At 36.6% G+C, this 19,229-nt stretch overlaps 1 protein-coding gene across 13 annotated transcripts in view; it reads right to left on the bottom strand.

Annotated features, from left to right (window-relative positions):
- The window catches only part of CSGALNACT2 (chondroitin sulfate N-acetylgalactosaminyltransferase 2), a 64,939-nt gene that overhangs the window by 36,789 nt on the left and 8,921 nt on the right, over nt 1-19,229 (bottom strand). For all 13 annotated transcript variants that reach the window (XR_008616080.1, XR_008616081.1, XR_008616077.1 and 10 more), the window contains exon 2: nt 1,362-2,296. Coding sequence is in view for 7 of the 13 variants with exons in the window: in XM_024115702.3 (XP_023971470.1) it covers nt 1,362-2,022 (661 nt within the window). In the remaining 6 variants the exon portion in view is untranslated. The remainder of the gene's footprint in view (nt 1-1,361; nt 2,297-19,229) is intronic.

Here is a 19,229-nt window from a genome sequence, read left to right as displayed (position 1 = left end):
AGTTAAGAAGTACTGCTATCTTAAACTTGCAGGTTGGAGATCACCTCCCAGAGGAAGTGACATCGAAGCTGAAGTCTGGTAGAGAAACAGGAGTTACTAAATCATTGTCAGTAATTATTTTTTTTGATGAGGGAAGCAGCACAACGGAGGAAAAGCAAGGGACAAAATGTGTTCCATGCAGAGAAAAATCCTGTAAGTGACAGAATCCGAGGAGAGTTATAAGAAAAGCAAAAGCTGTGGAATATACAACTGGCATAGGTTCCTTCCTTTTTAGGCAGACATGAAGACATTTTACATACCTCATTTCCTCTGCAGCTTTCAATTCTGCCATAAGCTACAAACATATACAGTGAAAAGACAAAAAGCTGAGCTTTCAGAAAAATTACAAGCGTTTTGAAAGAAACAACCCATCAAAAATTGCAGGAAGTGACAGGGGGAAAAAAAGAGGTGGCTATAGCGAGAAGACAGCTAAAATGCCACAGAAAAGCACAAGGTCCTCCTTGATGGCCTCCAAAGGCTCAAGGTATTATATTATGTTACAGCAAGTGATACCCATGATGATTTAGGGTCAAAAAAAACCCAAAAAAACTACACGTGGTATTCTGTTTACAGAATCGAGCAAAGACAACTTTCAAGACATACTTGTATCCAAAATGGTTTTAAGTCTACAATTAAATATCTAGCAGGGGGTATTAAGATGGAGATGGGTTGGGATTTATAATTATTCCTGTTTATATTAATCAACAAATACCTTAAATTTATACAAGTGTTCCTCAACTTTTGAATCATGTCCCATTTTGACATATAAAAATCCTATGTCCTTTCTGCAGTCTGTATTAGGAAAACAGGTTTATTTCTTTATTTTCCAAATGCCAAATATGCTTTTCAAAACTATGTATGCCTCTTGATGTTCTGACATGTGTTTCTCCTCCACTCAAAATACAGAACAATCACTAATCTAAATTAGGTTCTTTTTCTTTCCTTTAGCAAATGGTTTTCAAATCTTGAGCCTTAGTTCATATATTTTAAAAAATATAAAAAAGGAACATCAAGACCAGTTAAGAGATGAATGCAAATACATATACGTGCAAATACATATACAACCCTAAGAGCCCTTCAACTTGGGGAGTATTTTGCTATATAAACTTAGATTTATTCTATTTCCCTGGTCCTTATTTTCTATTTTATCATGATCACATTATAACTTTTTCTAAAAAGCCACTTCAAATTCTTGGTGGAATTTAGTGGGTAAAAATTTAAATGTTTTAATACTGTGGATAATGACTGACATATTACCAGCATACAATAACAGAATTTTGTCATACTAACATAACTATGGACCAACACTGTTTTCACATTACCTTCTATGAAGTCATTTTCATTAAATACCAGTTTTTCTCCAAGGGGGCCATCCTCATCTTCCTGTTCATCATCTTCATCAGGATTATTAATGACCTCCAAGCCAGCTTCAATAACTTCTACCAATTCATCTCGCTTATCTTTTCTAACTGGTTTTTCCTCAGGATGGCGAGTGAGACCCATTTCCAACTGGAATACTTTCATTAAGGTAAAACTTTCAAAGGGAATGACTCCATACTCACTAGATAGTTTGGCTCCTATGCTAACTTCAGCTTTGTCAATTTGTGAATGAAGAAACTCTAAAAGATCACTAGGTGCCTGCTCTTTGTTGCCTTGATAGCCTATGCCATTAGCCCCTACATTCTTTCTCTCTTGCAGTGATCTCATCTTCTCACTCATTTCTTGCAATTCTTGTTTTAATTGGGCAATTTGGCGTTTCAGACTGGTTGCTCTGGTTTGATAATGTTCTTCTTGCTCCTGTAGGAGAGCTTGATAATATTCTTTACCATAATTTTCCCCAACGATACCGGGAAGAGATGCATTTCCATCAGTCTGGGGGGCACATTCCAGAAGGTACAAAAATAATATTAAACTGCAGAGTAAAGCGAGACCCAACAGTAGCCAGTGAGTCCGGGTCTGAAGAATCAATCCTCTTCTAGGCATTCTTATTAATGTGCACTTGCCTAGTGAGATGTGGTCTTTGCTTGTTCATACCTTTTGCGAAAGGTTATAAAAAAGTAAAAACAAAATCAGGATTTCCATAAAAGGTACCGAAATGAATTTGGCTGTAGCTTAAAAAATTTCTTCCTTCAGCAGTGAATTCTACTTGCAGAAATGAGAAATAATGCATATTTTGTATACTGTTACCATGATATCCAAAATAAGGAAATCTGATCTACACAATCAGATAAAATCCATGACATGGGTGGTGATTTTTCTGAAAGAAACAGATCAGAATCAATCAGAATTTTGTTTCCTTAAGTATATCACACTGTTGACAGCTTCAGTAAACTTAGCTATGTGACTACCATAGGCAGAGCACCAGGAGAGGCACTAATACAATACAGAATATTCAGTAAACGTTGGGAGAAAGTATTAAGAAAAATACCTCATGAAACACTAAAATATCACATGTAATACTTTCAACCAGAATGTCTACACATCCGTAACCTGAATGAATCAAAGAAACATTAAACTTATGATTAGCAATAGTTTGTGTTACAATAGATAGATTCTATTGGTCCCTAACTATTTGAAAATTACATCACGTATAACTCTTTATTGACATAATATTTCAATTAACTCGCCATTTCCCACCTATAACATATCACCATTTGGGAGCTGAGTTTTCTATAAAATGTTTTTGTTATGTTGATAATGGCTTTCTAGAGAGAGATATTTTCTTCCAGTTCATTCAGTTCAAGCATTCTACTTCATTAATTTCTATAGCTCAACTCAGTCTATCTAAGAGCCTTAAAATTAAGTTGGGAGGAAAAGCAATTTCAAAAGGTCACAGACATCTGGAAAACACATTAAGAAACATTTTTACATCCAAAGTCCTCCAGTAGATTATTTGAGCATTAGATCACATAATCCTTTCCACTGTATTACACAGCAACAGATTTCCTACAACTCTGGAAAGTTTGGAGTCTATATAAAGAAAAACAGGAACATATTTATCTACAGGGAAATAAAATCCAAGAACCATTTATAAATTTACAAAATTACATGCTATCCCTCATACCACAACCAGCTATGTGAGCTCTTCCATGTTTCTTTCTAAACTAAGGATCCTTAATTCTAGAAATAGAGAAGGTTAAACCTAGGAGACAGGAAGCAGGGAAGGCCTCCACTGCAGAGAGAACTTCTATTCTAATGAAGGGTTTGTCAAGAAGAATATGTGATACTACAGCCTGCTTTTAACAGAGTTGGTTTCTACCAGTACAGCAGAACCTATGGAAGAAGGTCACTAGAGAACATCAGCCCTCGTCAGTTTCTTGGTGATTAGGAAAGCCTGGATGCTTTCTGTGAAAAATGCTGCAATGTGTGTTTTTTGTGGCACATATTTATACAAAATGTAGAATAGATTCAAACTTCTTTTGGCTAGTGGATCACAAACAATGGACTTAACTACCTTTAGCCATTTATTACTTTAGTTAACCAAAAGATAACCAAGTATCCTTAAAATTTTAATTCACAAGTTTTACTATGATGGCGTCTGTTTGACTGCTTATATACCTTTTTTTTTTTTTTTTTTTTTTTTTTTGCGGTACGCTGGCCTCTCACTGTTGTGGTCTCTCCCATTGCAGAGCACAGGCTCTGGACGCACAGGCTCAGCGGCCATGGCTCACGGGCCTAGCCGCTTCGCGGCATGTGGGATCTTCCCGGACCAGGGCACGAACCCGTGTCCCCTGCATCGGCAGGCGGACTCTCAACCACTGCGCCACCAGGGAAGCCCTGTTTTACTGCTTATAAATCTTATTTATTTTAAGTAATATAGAAAAAAAATAGGAAAAAAAATTGGTACCGTATCAAGAAAACTAAGTAAAAAACAAAGCTAGTATTAATTCTAGGACTTTAACGTGTCTCAGAACTGTAATTCTTAGCATAAGAAACCACTTAAATTTCATTGTTTAAAAGTTAAAACTCAGAGGTATCTCTTAACTATAAGTTATTACTGGCCCGTTTATAGGGAAAAGAAAGATTAAAACTCAAAATGTGGGAACATAATCTTGAATAAGTTAATAAAGTTATATATATTTAACTATACTATATTCAAACTTGATAACAGAACTAACAGCGTATAAGCTAAGTATGTCAACCTTATATTAATATGGTACCTCATAGTTTTTTTCTTTATATAGACAGTGTATTTTAAACTGTGAGATATCACCCATTAATGGGTCACTACCAAAGGTTTACTTTTCAGTGAAATAGAACAGGAAATACTGGTGCATATCACATATAGTAGTAAATTTTGTGTTGCAAATACACACACACACATATGCATGAGCTATCCACATAAAATGTATTTATAAGTGGGTTGTGATCCAAAAATCTTGAAAAATACTGATTTATAAGGTATTTTTATACATTTCCCATGTCATCCTTTCAGAATAGTGTTGCTAGTATCTTCTTTTATATAGGAAAAATAGGTTCCGAAATGAAAAGATTTAAATAAGGTTATATAACTATTAAGTGGCAACATTAAAGCCAAGGTCTTCTTTCTCCCTCCTTTAAGCAAAATACAGGTCTGAGCTATCTTACATGCTTATCTTACAGCTGAATATCTTACGATTGAATATTATCCACTGAAATGAGATAAAAGTTGCTGTAATTACTTTAAAGACTTTTTTGATGTGGACCATTTTTAAACTCTTTATTGAATTTGTTATAATATTGCTTCTGCTTTATGTTTTTTTGTTTTTTGGCCATGAGGCATGTGGGATCTTTGCTTCCCCACCAGGGATAAACCCGCACCCCCTGCATTGGAAGGTGAAGTTTTAACCACTGGACCTCCAGGGAAGTACCTGTAATTATTTTAGAATATAAATGTTAGTTGCATAGCTCTGTGGTTGTTAAACATAAAAGATTCCAATTAAAGTCATATTTGCCTTTATGTTCCCTGAAGGGAACTCTTTAACAACATCCTAAAAAACTAAATTATGACAACTCTAAATATGTTAAGAATAGTATTAGAGAACACACCCATTTTCTGCTGTTACACCTTGACTGCCATCATTCTACGTAGTCTGTTTGTATGATAAACCAGGTTCATTCATAACCCAGAGTTAATCCCAAGCAACCTTCCAAGAACCAACAGCAGATAGTTAAGTGTTCTGAGGAGAGAATGGGATACTGTGGAAATGGGAAACTGAGCTGTCAAAGATATGTAAAACAAAATCAAAGAGCTCAGAGTAGAAAGAAACGTTAGGAGCCATCAATTCTTACACTCTAAAACAGACTAAAGAGACTTCCTCTTATAGCCAAGATCAAGTAACATGGACCAGATTTACTCTCACACTGGAAACTAAAAACAAACAAAATCAATTAAAAAAAACCCCCCAATATATGAAACAATGATTTTCAAGATACTGAACATTAGGTAATAAAGTACACTGATCCTTGGAGGAACAAAAAACAAGTGATTGCACAGCTTTCTGCCTTAGTTTCCAGGCCATAGCACAGGGAGTCCCCTCCTAAGTAGAGTCCAGGTAACTCCCTGAGTTGATGAGGTGGAGCTGACAGTCTGAGGAGAACGAGGCAGCTAGGTTCAAAGGATATAGTACCAGAGGAGAGAGCTGGACAGGGAGAGAACTCCAGAGATCTCAAGAGGACAACCTTTGGGTGTGCAGCAGAGCACTAAAAAGGGCAGGCATATGAAGAAACTAACTGAGGCTAAGGACAGAAGCACACAAAAAATTAGAAGACACAGAACTCAGCATTCAAACAGGGCCAAGAATAGTGACTGTTCCCACCAGACAAACTGGAAAACCTCAAAATTCATGAGGCATTGGGTAGAGTACTCAAAAAGGTCTTGCCTCAGTAGTGGGAAATAATTAGCTCTAGACTAAACACGGGCCTGATCCTGCCAACAAACCTTAAAAGCAAGACCTGAGAGGATCAAATTGTTTCCATATAACTGTACAACAAGCCTCACAAATATTTATAGGAATATAAAAATATCCAGCATCCAGTAAAATAAAATTCAAAATGTTTGCCCTCCAAACAAAAATGATCAGGCATACAAAGAAAAAGAAAAACACAACCCATAATGAAAAAATTAATGATTGAAACTGACCTAGAAATGACACAGATGCTGGAATTCACAGAAAAGGACATGAAAACAGTTATTATAAAAAGATACCCATGTTCAAAAAAATAGGGAGACACACAGATGACATTAAAAAAAAGATCCACATTGAACTAAGGAGATGAAAACATCAATTTCTGAGATGAAAAATATACTGAATGGGATTAACAGCAGATATTTCAGAACAAAATATTGATGAATTGAACACACAGCAACAGAAATTATTCAAAATGTAGAGGGAAAAAATAATGAAAAACATGAATAGAGCACCTGGTAAGCTGTGTGACAACTTCAAGCAGCCTAATATATATGTAATTAGAGTCTCCAAACAAGGGGGAGGGGGCTGGGGAAATAGTTAAAGAAATAAGGCTGAAAATTTTCCAAATTTGATGAACTATCAACACATAGATCCAAGAAGCTCAACGAATACCAAATACAAGAGCCACAAAGAAAACTAAAGCAAAGCTCATGATAATCAAACTGCTCAAATCCTACGATAAACAGAAAATCTTAAAAGTGGCCAAAGGAAGAAAACACATCATACAAAAACAAAAAACAAAGAGAATGGAGCAATGTCTTTAAAGAACTGAGAAGAAAAATACATCTACCTAGAATTCTGCATTCAGAAAAAGTATTCAAGAACAAAGACAAAAAACTTTTTTTTAGACATTAAAAAGCTAAAAGAATTCATCACCATCAGACCTTCACTACAAGTCCTTTAGGCAGAAGGAAAATGTTAGCAGATGGAAATATGGATCTACACAAAGCAATGAAGAAACCAGAAATGTTAACTACGTTGATAATTACAAGATATCTTTCTTTTTATTTGGCGACACTGCGCGGCTTGTGGGATGTTAGTTCCCAGACCAGGGATTGAACCCGGGCCATGGCATTGAAAGTGCTGAGTCCTAACCACTGGACCGCCAGGGAATTCCCCAAGATTTCTGTTATTATTTAAATTGCTTTCAAATATAACTGAATGAAATGGACAAATTCCTAGAGAGACACAAACTACTGTAACTGACTCAAGGAGAAATAGTAAATATGAATAGACTTATAGTGAGACTCAATTAGTAATCAAAAAACTACCCACAAACAAAAGTCCAGAATCAGATGGTTTTACCAGTGAATTCAACCAAGAATTAATAAGGATTAATACCAATGCTTCACAAACTCTTCCAAAAAACAGAGGGAATGCCTCCCAACTCATTCTATAAGGCCAGTATTGCTGTGCTACTAAAACCAGATAAAGATATCAAAAGAAAACTACAGACCAATATTCCTTATGAATATAGACACAAAAATCGTCAAGAAAATGTTAGCACACTAAATCTATCAACACAAAACACCATGACCAAGTGTGATTTATCCCAAAAATGCAAGGTGAATTTACCATCTGAAAATCAATTAATGCAATACACCACATCAATAAAGGATAAAACCCATATGATTGTATCAATAGACACAGAAAAAACATTTCACAAAATCCAGCACCACTTCCTGATAAAACCACCCAACAAACGAGGAATAGAAGGCAACTTCCTCAACCTGATAAAGGGCATATATAAAAAACCCACAGCTAACTTCATATTTAATGGTGAAAGACTGCATGCTTTCCCCTTAAGATCAGGAATAAGAAGAGGATGTCTGCTCTCATCACTTCTATTAAACATTGTATTGAAGGATGTTCTAGTCAGGGCAATTAGGCAAGAAAACAAAATAAAAGACATCTGAATTGAAAAAAAAGAGGACTATCTCTATTTGTAGATGATGTGATCTTGCATAAAGAAAATCCTAAGAAATTAGGAACTCAGGATACAAGATGAATACACAAAAATCAACTGCATTTCTATATACCAGCAATGAACAATCTAAAAATAAAATTATGAGAACAATTTGTTTACACCAAAAAGAATAAAGTGCTTAGGAATAATTTTAACAAAAGAAGTACAAAGATCGGATCAAGATGGTGGAGGAGTAGGATGTGGAGCTCACCTCCTCCCACAAATACATCAAAAATACATCTACATGTGGAACAATTTGCACAGAACATCTACTGAACACTGGCAGAAGACCTCAAACTTCCAAAAGGGCAAGAAAATCTCCACATAACTGGGTGGGACATAAGAAAAAAGAAAAAAAAAAAAGAGAGAAAGGAATCAGGATGGGACCTGTGCCCCTGGGAGGGAGCTGTGAAAGAGGAAAAGTTTCTGCACACTGCAAAGTCCCCTTACTAGTGGGGAAATCATCCGGCACAGAGGGGGAGCTTCAGAGCCTCGGAGGAGAGTGTAGCAACCTGTTTGCAGAGGGCAAAGTGGAGAGAGACCTGCACAGATGGTTGGGGCCACTGCCCAGCACTCCCCAGCCTGAGAGGCTTGTCATTCGTCTGCTGGGGTGGGTGGGGGCCGGGTGCTGAGGCTTGGGCTTTGGAGGTCAGACCTGGGGGGAATACTGGGGCTGGCTGCATGGAGACAGCCTGAGGGGGCTAGGGTGTTGTGTGCCACAACTCAAAGAGTAAGGGAAGAAGCCTGGTCCTGCCAGAGAGGCAAGGCGCCATTGTTGGGGCGCTCGAGGAGGGAGTGGGATGGCTGTAGGAGCTTCTTTCTCCACACATGCTCTCTGGTGGCAGGGCACCTCCTACATGAGCTCCAGGGCTGGGCATGAGCCACTGCTGCCATCTCTGACTCCAGAAGTGGGCGCAGACCATTGCCACTGGCAAGGGTCCTGCAAGTGGACACTGGTTACTGTCCCCCACCTCCCTGGGAGCATGTGCGGGCTATGCACCTGCACGCTCCCTATCAAGGGGATAATGGGCAGCACATGCTGAGCAAAGAGACGGCAAGCACCCAAACCAAAAACAGCCCTCAAACCAAAAAAATATTAAACACAAGCTACACAGGGACACGCCCGCATATAAATAGCCCTCCAAGACTACAGTAGATAATTGTTTCTCCTAAACTCACAGAGTAAGAAAAATATAAGCAAAATGAAAAAGCAAAGGAATAGCTCCCAGTTAAAAGACCCAGAGAATTCCCCAGAAGGAAAAACAATGAAACAGACCTCTTTAGTCTAAAAGACACCAAGTTCAAAAAGGAGGTAATGAAAATACTGAAGAAATTAAGGAAGGGTATCAACAGAAATGAAGATTACTGTAAAAAGGAACTAGAAACTATAAGGAGGAGCCAAAAAAATTGGAAAATTCATTTGCTGAGATGAAAGTTGAGCTAAAGGCAACGAAGAGCAGAATGAATAATGCAGAAGAAAGAATATGTGATCTGGAAGATAGAATAATGGAAATAACCCAATCAAAACAACAGACAGAAAGCCAAATGAAAAAAAAAAACATGAAAGTAATACAAGAGACCTGTGGAATAATATAAAGTGTGCCAATCTACACATAGTAGGGATTCCAAAAGGAGAACAAAGAAAAAAGGGAATTGAAAATGTATTTGAAGAAATTATGGCTGAAAACTTCCCAAATCCAAAGAAGGAAACAGATATGCAGATACAGGAAGCACGGAGGGTCCCAAACAAGGTGAACCCGAACAGACCTACACTAAGACATATTATAATAAAAATGGCAAAAGTTAAAAAGAGGATTCTCAAATAAGCAAAAACTAAAAGAATACAGCAATACTAAACCTATCCTAAAAGAAATATTGAAAGGTCTTCTCTAAACAGAAAAGAAGCAGGAAGATATAGGAAGGAGGAAATCACAACTGGAAAGTAAATCACTTAAATTAGTCGGTATACAGAGCAAAAAGAAAAAAAAAAAAGAAAAAGAAAAAACGTATTTGTGAAAGCGATGATAAACACAAGGAACAGCAAAATGATAAACGTGAAGATGTAAAAGAGGACATCAAAATCATAAAATGTGGGGAAGGAAAGTAAGAAAATGTAGATTCTTTTTTTTAGAATGTGTTAGAGCCTATATGACTATCAATCTAAAGCAAGCAGATATAGGAAGGGGTTAACATACTTGAAAAACAAGGCAACCACAAATCAAAAACATACAACAGATTCACAAAAACCAAAAAGAACACAAGCATAAAAGGAAATCATCAAACCACAAAAAGAAAAAAGAAGAAAAAACATAGAATCAACTGGAACACAAGGTTTAAAATGGCAGTAAATATATATGTATCAATAATTACCTTAAATGTCAATGGACTGAATGCTCCAATCAAAAGAGTGGCAAACTGGGTAAAAAAACAAGAGCCTACAATATGCTTCTGCCTACAAGAGACCCACCTTACGGAAAAGGACACACACAGACTGAAAGTGAGGAGATGGAAAAAGATATTTCATGCAAACAGAAATGACAAGAAAGCCACAGTTGCAATACTCGTATCAGACAAAATACTTCAAAACAAAGGCCATAAAGAAAGATAAAGAAGGAAACTATATAATGATAAAAGGATCAATACAAGAAGAAGATTTTACACTGGTCAACATATATGCACCTAATATAAGAGCACCCAAATACATAAAACAAACACTAACAAACATAAAGGGAGAAACTGATGGGAATACAATAATATTAGGAGACTTTAACACCCCACTCACATCAATGGACAGATCTTCTAAACAGAAGATCAGTAAGGCAACAGAAATCCTAAATGATACAACAGAACAGTTAGACTTAATTGATATTTTCAGGACATTACATCCGAAAAAAAAAAAACAAAAACCAGAACATAGGAAGGGGTTAACATACTTGAAAAACAAGGCAACCACAAATCAAAAACATACAACAGATTCACAAAAACCAAAAAGAACACAAGCATAAAAGGAAATCATCAAACCACAAAAAGAAAAAAGAAGAAAAAACATAGAATCAACTGGAACACAAGGTTTAAAATGGCAGTAAATATATATGTATCAATAATTACCTTAAATGTCAATGGACTGAATGCTCCAATCAAAAGAGTGGCAAACTGGGTAAAAAAACAAGAGCCTACAATATGCTTCTGCCTACAAGAGACCCACCTTACGGAAAAGGACACACACAGACTGAAAGTGAGGAGATGGAAAAAGATATTTCATGCAAACAGAAATGACAAGAAAGCCACAGTTGCAATACTCGTATCAGACAAAATACTTCAAAACAAAGGCCATAAAGAAAGATAAAGAAGGAAACTATATAATGATAAAAGGATCAATACAAGAAGAAGATTTTACACTGGTCAACATATATGCACCTAATATAAGAGCACCCAAATACATAAAACAAACACTAACAAACATAAAGGGAGAAACTGATGGGAATACAATAATATTAGGAGACTTTAACACCCCACTCACATCAATGGACAGATCTTCTAAACAGAAGATCAGTAAGGCAACAGAAATCCTAAATGATACAACAGAACAGTTAGACTTAATTGATATTTTCAGGACATTACATCCGAAAAAAAAAAAACAAAAACCAGAACACATTCTTTCCAAGTGCACATGGAACATTCTCTAGGACTGACCACATACTAGGGCACAAAGCTAACCTCAACGAATTTAAGAGTACAGAAATTATTTCAAGCATCCTCTCTGACCACAACAGCATGAAACTAGAAGTCAACCACAGGAAAAGAAATGAGAAAAAAATGATTACATGGAGACTAAACAACATGCTACTAAAAAACCAATGGGTCAACAAGGAAATCAGAAAGAAAATTAAAGAATACCTTGAGACAAACAACAATAAAAACACAACCATACAAAATCTATGGGATGCAGGAAAAGCAGTTCTTAGAGGGAAGTTGACAGTGATACAGGCCTTTCTCAAAAAACAAGAAAAATCTCAAGTAAACAACCTAACCTACCACCTAAAAGAATTAGAAAAAGAAGAACAAATGAAACCTAAAGTCAGCAGAAGGAAGGAAATAATAAAGATCAGGGAGGAAATAAGTAAAATAGAGATTTTTTTAAAAAATAGAAAATATCACTAAAACCAAGAGCTGGTTCTTTGAAAGGATAAACAAAATTGACAAACCTCTGGCCAGGACCACCAAGAAGAAAAGAGGGAGAACCCAAATAAACAAAATAAGAAATGAAAAAGGAGAAATCTCAACCAACACCACAGAAATATAAAAAGCCATAAGAAAATACTACGAACAATTATATTCCAACAAATTTGACAGCCTACAAGAAACTGACAACTTTCTAGAAACATACAGCCCACCAAAACTGAATCAAGAAGAAATAGATAATTTGAACAGTCCAATCACTAGCAGTGAAATAGAATCTGTAATAGTAATAAAAAAAAAACTCCCTACAAACAGAAGTCCAGGAACAGATGGCTTCATAGGCAAATTCCACCAAACATACAAAGAACTTATATCGATCCTTCTCAAACTCTTCCACAAGACTGAAGAGGAGGGAACACTCCCAAAGACATTCTATGAAGCCACCATCACCCTGATATCAAAACCAGACAAAGATACCACCAAAAAAGAAAGTTACAAGCCAGTATCTTTGATAAATATAGATGCAAAAATTCTCAACAAAATATTAGCAAACTGAATCTAACAACACATAAAAAAGATCATACACCACCACCAAGTGGGATTCATCCCAAGTTCACAAGAATGGGTCAACACATGCAAATCAATCAATGTAATACACCACATTACAAAAGTAAAGTCAAAAACCACACAATCATCTCAACAGATGTAGAAAAAGCATTTGACAAAATTCAACATCCATTCACGATAAATCTCTTACCAAAGCAGGTACAGAGGGAACATATCTCCACATAATAAAAGCCGTTTATGACAAACCCACAGCCAATATAATACTCAATGTTGAAAGGCTGAAAGTCTTCCCACTAAAATCTGGAACAAGACAAGGATGCCCACTCTTACCACTTCTTTTCAACATAGTATTGGAAGGCCTAGCCACAGCAATCAGACAAGAAAAAGAAATACAGTAAGTCCACTATATACGAATGAGTTCCATTATGAGAGCATGCTCGTAAGTCCAACTTGTTCGTTAAGTCCAACAAAGTTAGCCTAGGTACCCAACACAATCATCTATATAGTACTGTACTGTAATAGGTTTATAATACTTTTCACACAAATAATAAATAACAAACACACAAAATAAAACATTTTAAATCTTACAGTACAGTACCTGGAAAAGTACAGTAGTACAACAGCTGGCATATAGGGGCTGGCATTGAGTGAACAGGCAAGAAGAGTTACTGACTGGAGGAGGGAGAGGAGGTGGGAGCTGGTAGAGCTGAAGGATCATCAGCAATAGGAGATGGAGGGCAAGCTGCAATTTCACTCATGCCTGACGTTGGTGGCACAGGTTCTAGTTCCTTGCTGGATTCAATTCTATCTAACCTCTTGAAAAAATGATCCAGTGATATCTGGGTAGTAGTTCTTTTTTTCTTGTCATAGAAGACACGGTAGCACTGGATTGTATTCTGAATGGTTGCTGCAACCTTTGTGTACCGTTCAACGTCCAGGTCCTCTGCCTATAAAACTAACAGTTCTCCTCAAACAGAACTAACTTACGTGATTAGACATGTGAATGCACATTCGAATCTTTGGAAGCTCGCAACTTGAAGGTTCGTATGTAGGGGACTTATTGTAAAAGGTATCCAGGGCTTCCCTGGTGGTGCAGTGGTTGAGAGTCCGCCTGCTGATGCAGGGGACACGGGTTTGTGCCCCGGTCCGGGAAGATCCCACATGCTGCGGAGCAGCAGGGCCCGTGAGCCATGGCCGCTAAGCCTGCGTGTCCAGAGCCTGTGCTCCGCAACGGGAGAGGCCACAACAGTGAGAGGCCCACGTACCGCAAAAAAAAAAAAAAAAAAAAAAAAAAAAAAGGTATCCAAATTGGAAGGGAAGAGGTAAAATTGTCACTATATGCAGATACCATGATACTATATACAGAAAGCCCTAAGGACTCTACACAAAAACTACTATATCTAATAAATGAATTCAGCAAAGTACCAGGATACAAGATTAACATTCAGAAATTGGTTGCATTTCTTTACACTAACAATGAGATACCAGAAAGGGAATGTAAAAAAAAAAAAAAAAAAAGACTTTTAAAATCACACCAAAAAAAATAAAAAAAACTTTTAAAATCACACCAAAAAAAATAAAATACCTAGGAATAAACCTGACCAAGGAGGTGAAAGACTTATACTCTGAGAAGTATAAAACATTAATAAAGGAAATTAAAGATGATTCAAAGAAATGGAAAAATTTCCCATGCTCAAAAATTTATATGGAATCATAAAAGACCCAGAATTGCCAAAGCAATCCTGAGGAAAAAAACAAAGCAGGAGGCATAACTCTCCCAGACTTCAGACAATACTACAAAGCTACAATAATCAAAACAGTGTGGTATTAGTACAAAAACACAACATATGGAGCAATGGAACAGAAAGAGAGTCCAGAAATAAACCCACACACCTACGGTCAATTAATCTTCAACAAAGGTGGCAGGAACATAAAATGGGAAAAAGTCTCTTCTGCAAGTGGTACTAGGAAAGTTGGACAGCTGCATGTAAACCAATGAAGTTAAAACACACCCTCATACCATGCACAAAAATAAACTCAAAATGGCTTAAAGACTTAAACATAAGACATGACACCATAAAACTCCTAGAGGAGAGCATGCGCAAAACATTCTCTGACATAAATCGTACCAATGTTTTCTTAAGTCAGTCTTCCAAGGCAATAGAAATAAAATCAAAAACAAACAAACAGGACCTAATTAAACTTACAAGCATTTGCACAGCAAAGGAAACCATAAAAAAAAAAAAAAAAGACAACCTACAGAGGACTGGGAGAAAATATTTGCAAATGATGTGGATGTGACTGACAAGGGCTTAATCTCCAAAGTATACAAACAGCTCATACAACTCAACAACAACAAAAAACCAACCCAATTGAAAAATGGGCAGAAGACCTTAGCAGACATTTCTCCAAAGGAGATACACAGATGGCCAGAAGGCACATGAAAAGATGCTCAACATCGCTAATTATTAGAGAAACACAAATCAAAACTACAATGAGGTACCACCTCACACCAGTCAGAATGGCCATCATTAAAAAGTCTACAAATAACATATGTTGGAGAGGGTGTGGAGAAAAGGGAACTCTCCTACACTGTTGGTGGGAATGTAAGTTGGTGCAGCCACTGCGGAAAACAGTATGAGGTTCCTCAGAAAACTAAAAACAGAATTACCATATGACCCAGCAATCACACTCCTGGGCATACACCCAGATAAAACTACAATTCAAAAAGATACATGCACCCCTATGTTCATAGCAGCACTATTCACAATAGCCAAGACATGGAAACAACCTCAATGTCCATCGACAGATGAATGGATAAAGTAGATGTGGTACATATATACAATGGAATACTACTACTCAGCCATAAAAAAGAATGAAATAATGTCATTTGCAGCAACATGAATGCAACTAGAGATTATCATACTAAGTGAAGTCAGAAAGAGACAAATACCATATGATATCACTTATATGTGGAATCTAAAACATGGCACAATTGAACCTATCTACAAAACAGAAAGAGACTCACAGACATAGAGAACAGACTTGTGGTTGCCACGGGAGAGGAGGGAGGGAGAGGGATGAACTGGGAGTTTGAGGTTAGTAGATGCAAACTATTACATGTAGAATGGATAAACAACAAGGTCCTATTGAATAGCACAGGGAACTATATCCAGTCTCCTGGGATAAAATATAGTAGAGGGAGGAACACTCCCAAACTCATTCTACTAGACCACCATTACCCTGCTACCAAAACCAAAGATACTACAAAAAAAAAAGTTGTATATATATATGCCAATATCACTGATGAAAAGAGACACAAAACTCCTCAATAAAATACTATCAAGCAGAATCCAACAACACTATAAAAGGGTCATACAGCATGATCATGTGGGATTTATCCCAGGGATGTACAGATTCTTCAACTTATGCAAATCAAACCATGTCATACACCATATTAACAAATTAAATAATAAACAACATATGCATCTCAATAGATGCAGAAAAAGCTTTTGACAAAATTCAACACCGATTTGTGATAAAAACTCTCCAGAAAGTGGGCACAGAGGGAACCTATCTCAACAAAATAAAGGCCATATATATGACAAACCCACAGCAAACATAATTCTCAGTGTTGAAAAACTGAAAGCATTTCCTCTAAGATCAGGAACAAGACAAGAAAGCCTACTCTAACCACTATTATTCAACATAGTTTTGGAAGTCCTAGCCAAGATAATGAGAGAAGGAAAATAAATGAAAAGAATCCAAATTGGAAAAGAAGTAAAAATGTCACTGCTTGCAGATGACATGATACTATATATAGAAAATACTAAAGATGCCACCAGAAAACTACTAGAGCTAATCCATGAATTTGGTAAAGTTGCAGGATAGAAAATTAATGCACAGAAATCTCTTGCATTCCTATGCATTAACAATGACATTTCAGAAATGGAAATTAAGGAAACAATCCCATTTACTATTACACCAAAAAAAATAAAATACCTAGGAATAAACCTGACCAAGGAGGTGAAAGACTTATACTCTGAGAAGTATAAAACATTAATAAAGGAAATTAAAGATGATTCAAAGAAATGGAAAAATTTCCCATGCTCAAAAATTTATATGGAATCATAAAAGACCCAGAATTGCCAAAGCAATCCTGAGGAAAAAAACAAAGCAGGAGGCATAACTCTCCCAGACTTCAGACAATACTACAAAGCTACAATAATCAAAACAGTGTGGTATTAGTACAAAAACACAACATATGGAGCAATGGAACAGAAAGAGAGTCCAGAAATAAACCCACACACCTACGGTCAATTAATCTTCAACAAAGGTGGCAGGAACATAAAATGGGAAAAAGTCTCTTCTGCAAGTGGTACTAGGAAAGTTGGACAGCTGCATGTAAACCAATGAAGTTAAAACACACCCTCATACCATGCACAAAAATAAACTCAAAATGGCTTAAAGACTTAAACATAAGACATGACACCATAAAACTCCTAGAGGAGAGCATGCGCAAAACATTCTCTGACATAAATCGTACCAATGTTTTCTTAAGTCAGTCTTCCAAGGCAATAGAAATAAAATCAAAAACAAACAAACAGGACCTAATTAAACTTACAAGCATTTGCACAGCAAAGGAAACCATAAAAAAAAAAAAAAAAGACAACCTACAGAGGACTGGGAGAAAATATTTGCAAATGATGTGGATGTGACTGACAAGGGCTTAATCTCCAAAGTATACAAACAGCTCATACAACTCAACAACAACAAAAAACCAACCCAATTGAAAAATGGGCAGAAGACCTTAGCAGACATTTCTCCAAAGGAGATACACAGATGGCCAGAAGGCACATGAAAAGATGCTCAACATCGCTAATTATTAGAGAAACACAAATCAAAACTACAATGAGGTACCACCTCACACCAGTCAGAATGGCCATCATTAAAAAGTCTACAAATAACATATGTTGGAGAGGGTGTGGAGAAAAGGGAACTCTCCTACACTGTTGGTGGGAATGTAAGTTGGTGCAGCCACTGCGGAAAACAGTATGAGGTTCCTCAGAAAACTAAAAACAGAATTACCATATGACCCAGCAATCACACTCCTGGGCATACACCCAGATAAAACTACAATTCAAAAAGATACATGCACCCCTATGTTCATAGCAGCACTATTCACAATAGCCAAGACATGGAAACAACCTCAATGTCCATCGACAGATGAATGGATAAAGTAGATGTGGTACATATATACAATGGAATACTACTACTCAGCCATAAAAAAGAATGAAATAATGTCATTTGCAGCAACATGAATGCAACTAGAGATTATCATACTAAGTGAAGTCAGAAAGAGACAAATACCATATGATATCACTTATATGTGGAATCTAAAACATGGCACAATTGAACCTATCTACAAAACAGAAAGAGACTCACAGACATAGAGAACAGACTTGTGGTTGCCACGGGAGAGGAGGGAGGGAGAGGGATGAACTGGGAGTTTGAGGTTAGTAGATGCAAACTATTACATGTAGAATGGATAAACAACAAGGTCCTATTGAATAGCACAGGGAACTATATCCAGTCTCCTGGGATAAACCATAATGGAAAAGAATACAAAAAAAAATGTATATGTTTGTATAACTGAGTCACTTCGCTGTACAGCAGAAATTAGCACAACGTTGTAAATCCACTATACTTCAACTAAAAAAAAAAGAAGTACAAGACTTGTATCCTGAAAACTACAATACACTTTTAAAAGAAATTAAAGATTTAAATAAGTGGAATGATACCGACGCTCATTCACTGGAAGACTTGATATTATTAAGATGGCAATACTCTCAAAATTGATTTACAGATTCAACACAATCCTCTTCAGATTCCCAGCTTTACAGAAATTGAACAAGCTTATCCTAATCTCATGGAAATTCAAGGAACCCAAAAGAGCCAAAACAGTACTGAGAAAGAAGAACAAAATTGGAGGACTCAACTTTCCCATTTCAAAACTTATTTCAAAGCTACGGTAATCAAGATAGCATGGAACTAGCATAAGACTAGACATATGGATCAATGGGATAGAATTTAGGATCCAGAAATAAACCTTCACATTAAGTCAAGTGATTTTGAACAAGGGTGTCAAGATAACTCAATGGGAGAAGAACAGTCTTTTCAATAAATGGTGCTAGGATACCTGGATACTCACAAGCAAAAGAACGAAACTGAATCTCTACCTCACCCTATAGTCAAAAGTTAACTCAAAATGGGTCAAAGATCTAAATGTAAGAGTTAAAACTATAAAGCTATACACTTATAAACAAAACATAAATGTAAATCTTTGTGACCTTGGATTACACAATGGTTTCTTAGATCTATGACACCAAAATACCAAAGACCAAATATATAAATTAGACTTCATTAAAATTAAAAACTTGGGCTTCCCTGGTGGCGCAGTGGTTGAGAGTCCGCCTGCCGATGCAGGGAACACGGGTTCGTACCCCGGTCCGGGAGGATCCCACATG

The sequence above is a fragment of the Physeter macrocephalus genome, chromosome 20 (genome assembly GCF_002837175.3).
Source record: "Physeter macrocephalus isolate SW-GA chromosome 20, ASM283717v5, whole genome shotgun sequence".
In the NCBI taxonomy this organism is placed as follows: Eukaryota; Metazoa; Chordata; class Mammalia; order Artiodactyla; family Physeteridae; genus Physeter; species Physeter macrocephalus.
The sequence above is the reverse complement of the archived record's forward strand: the minus strand, read 5'-3'. Positions and strand labels throughout refer to the sequence as shown.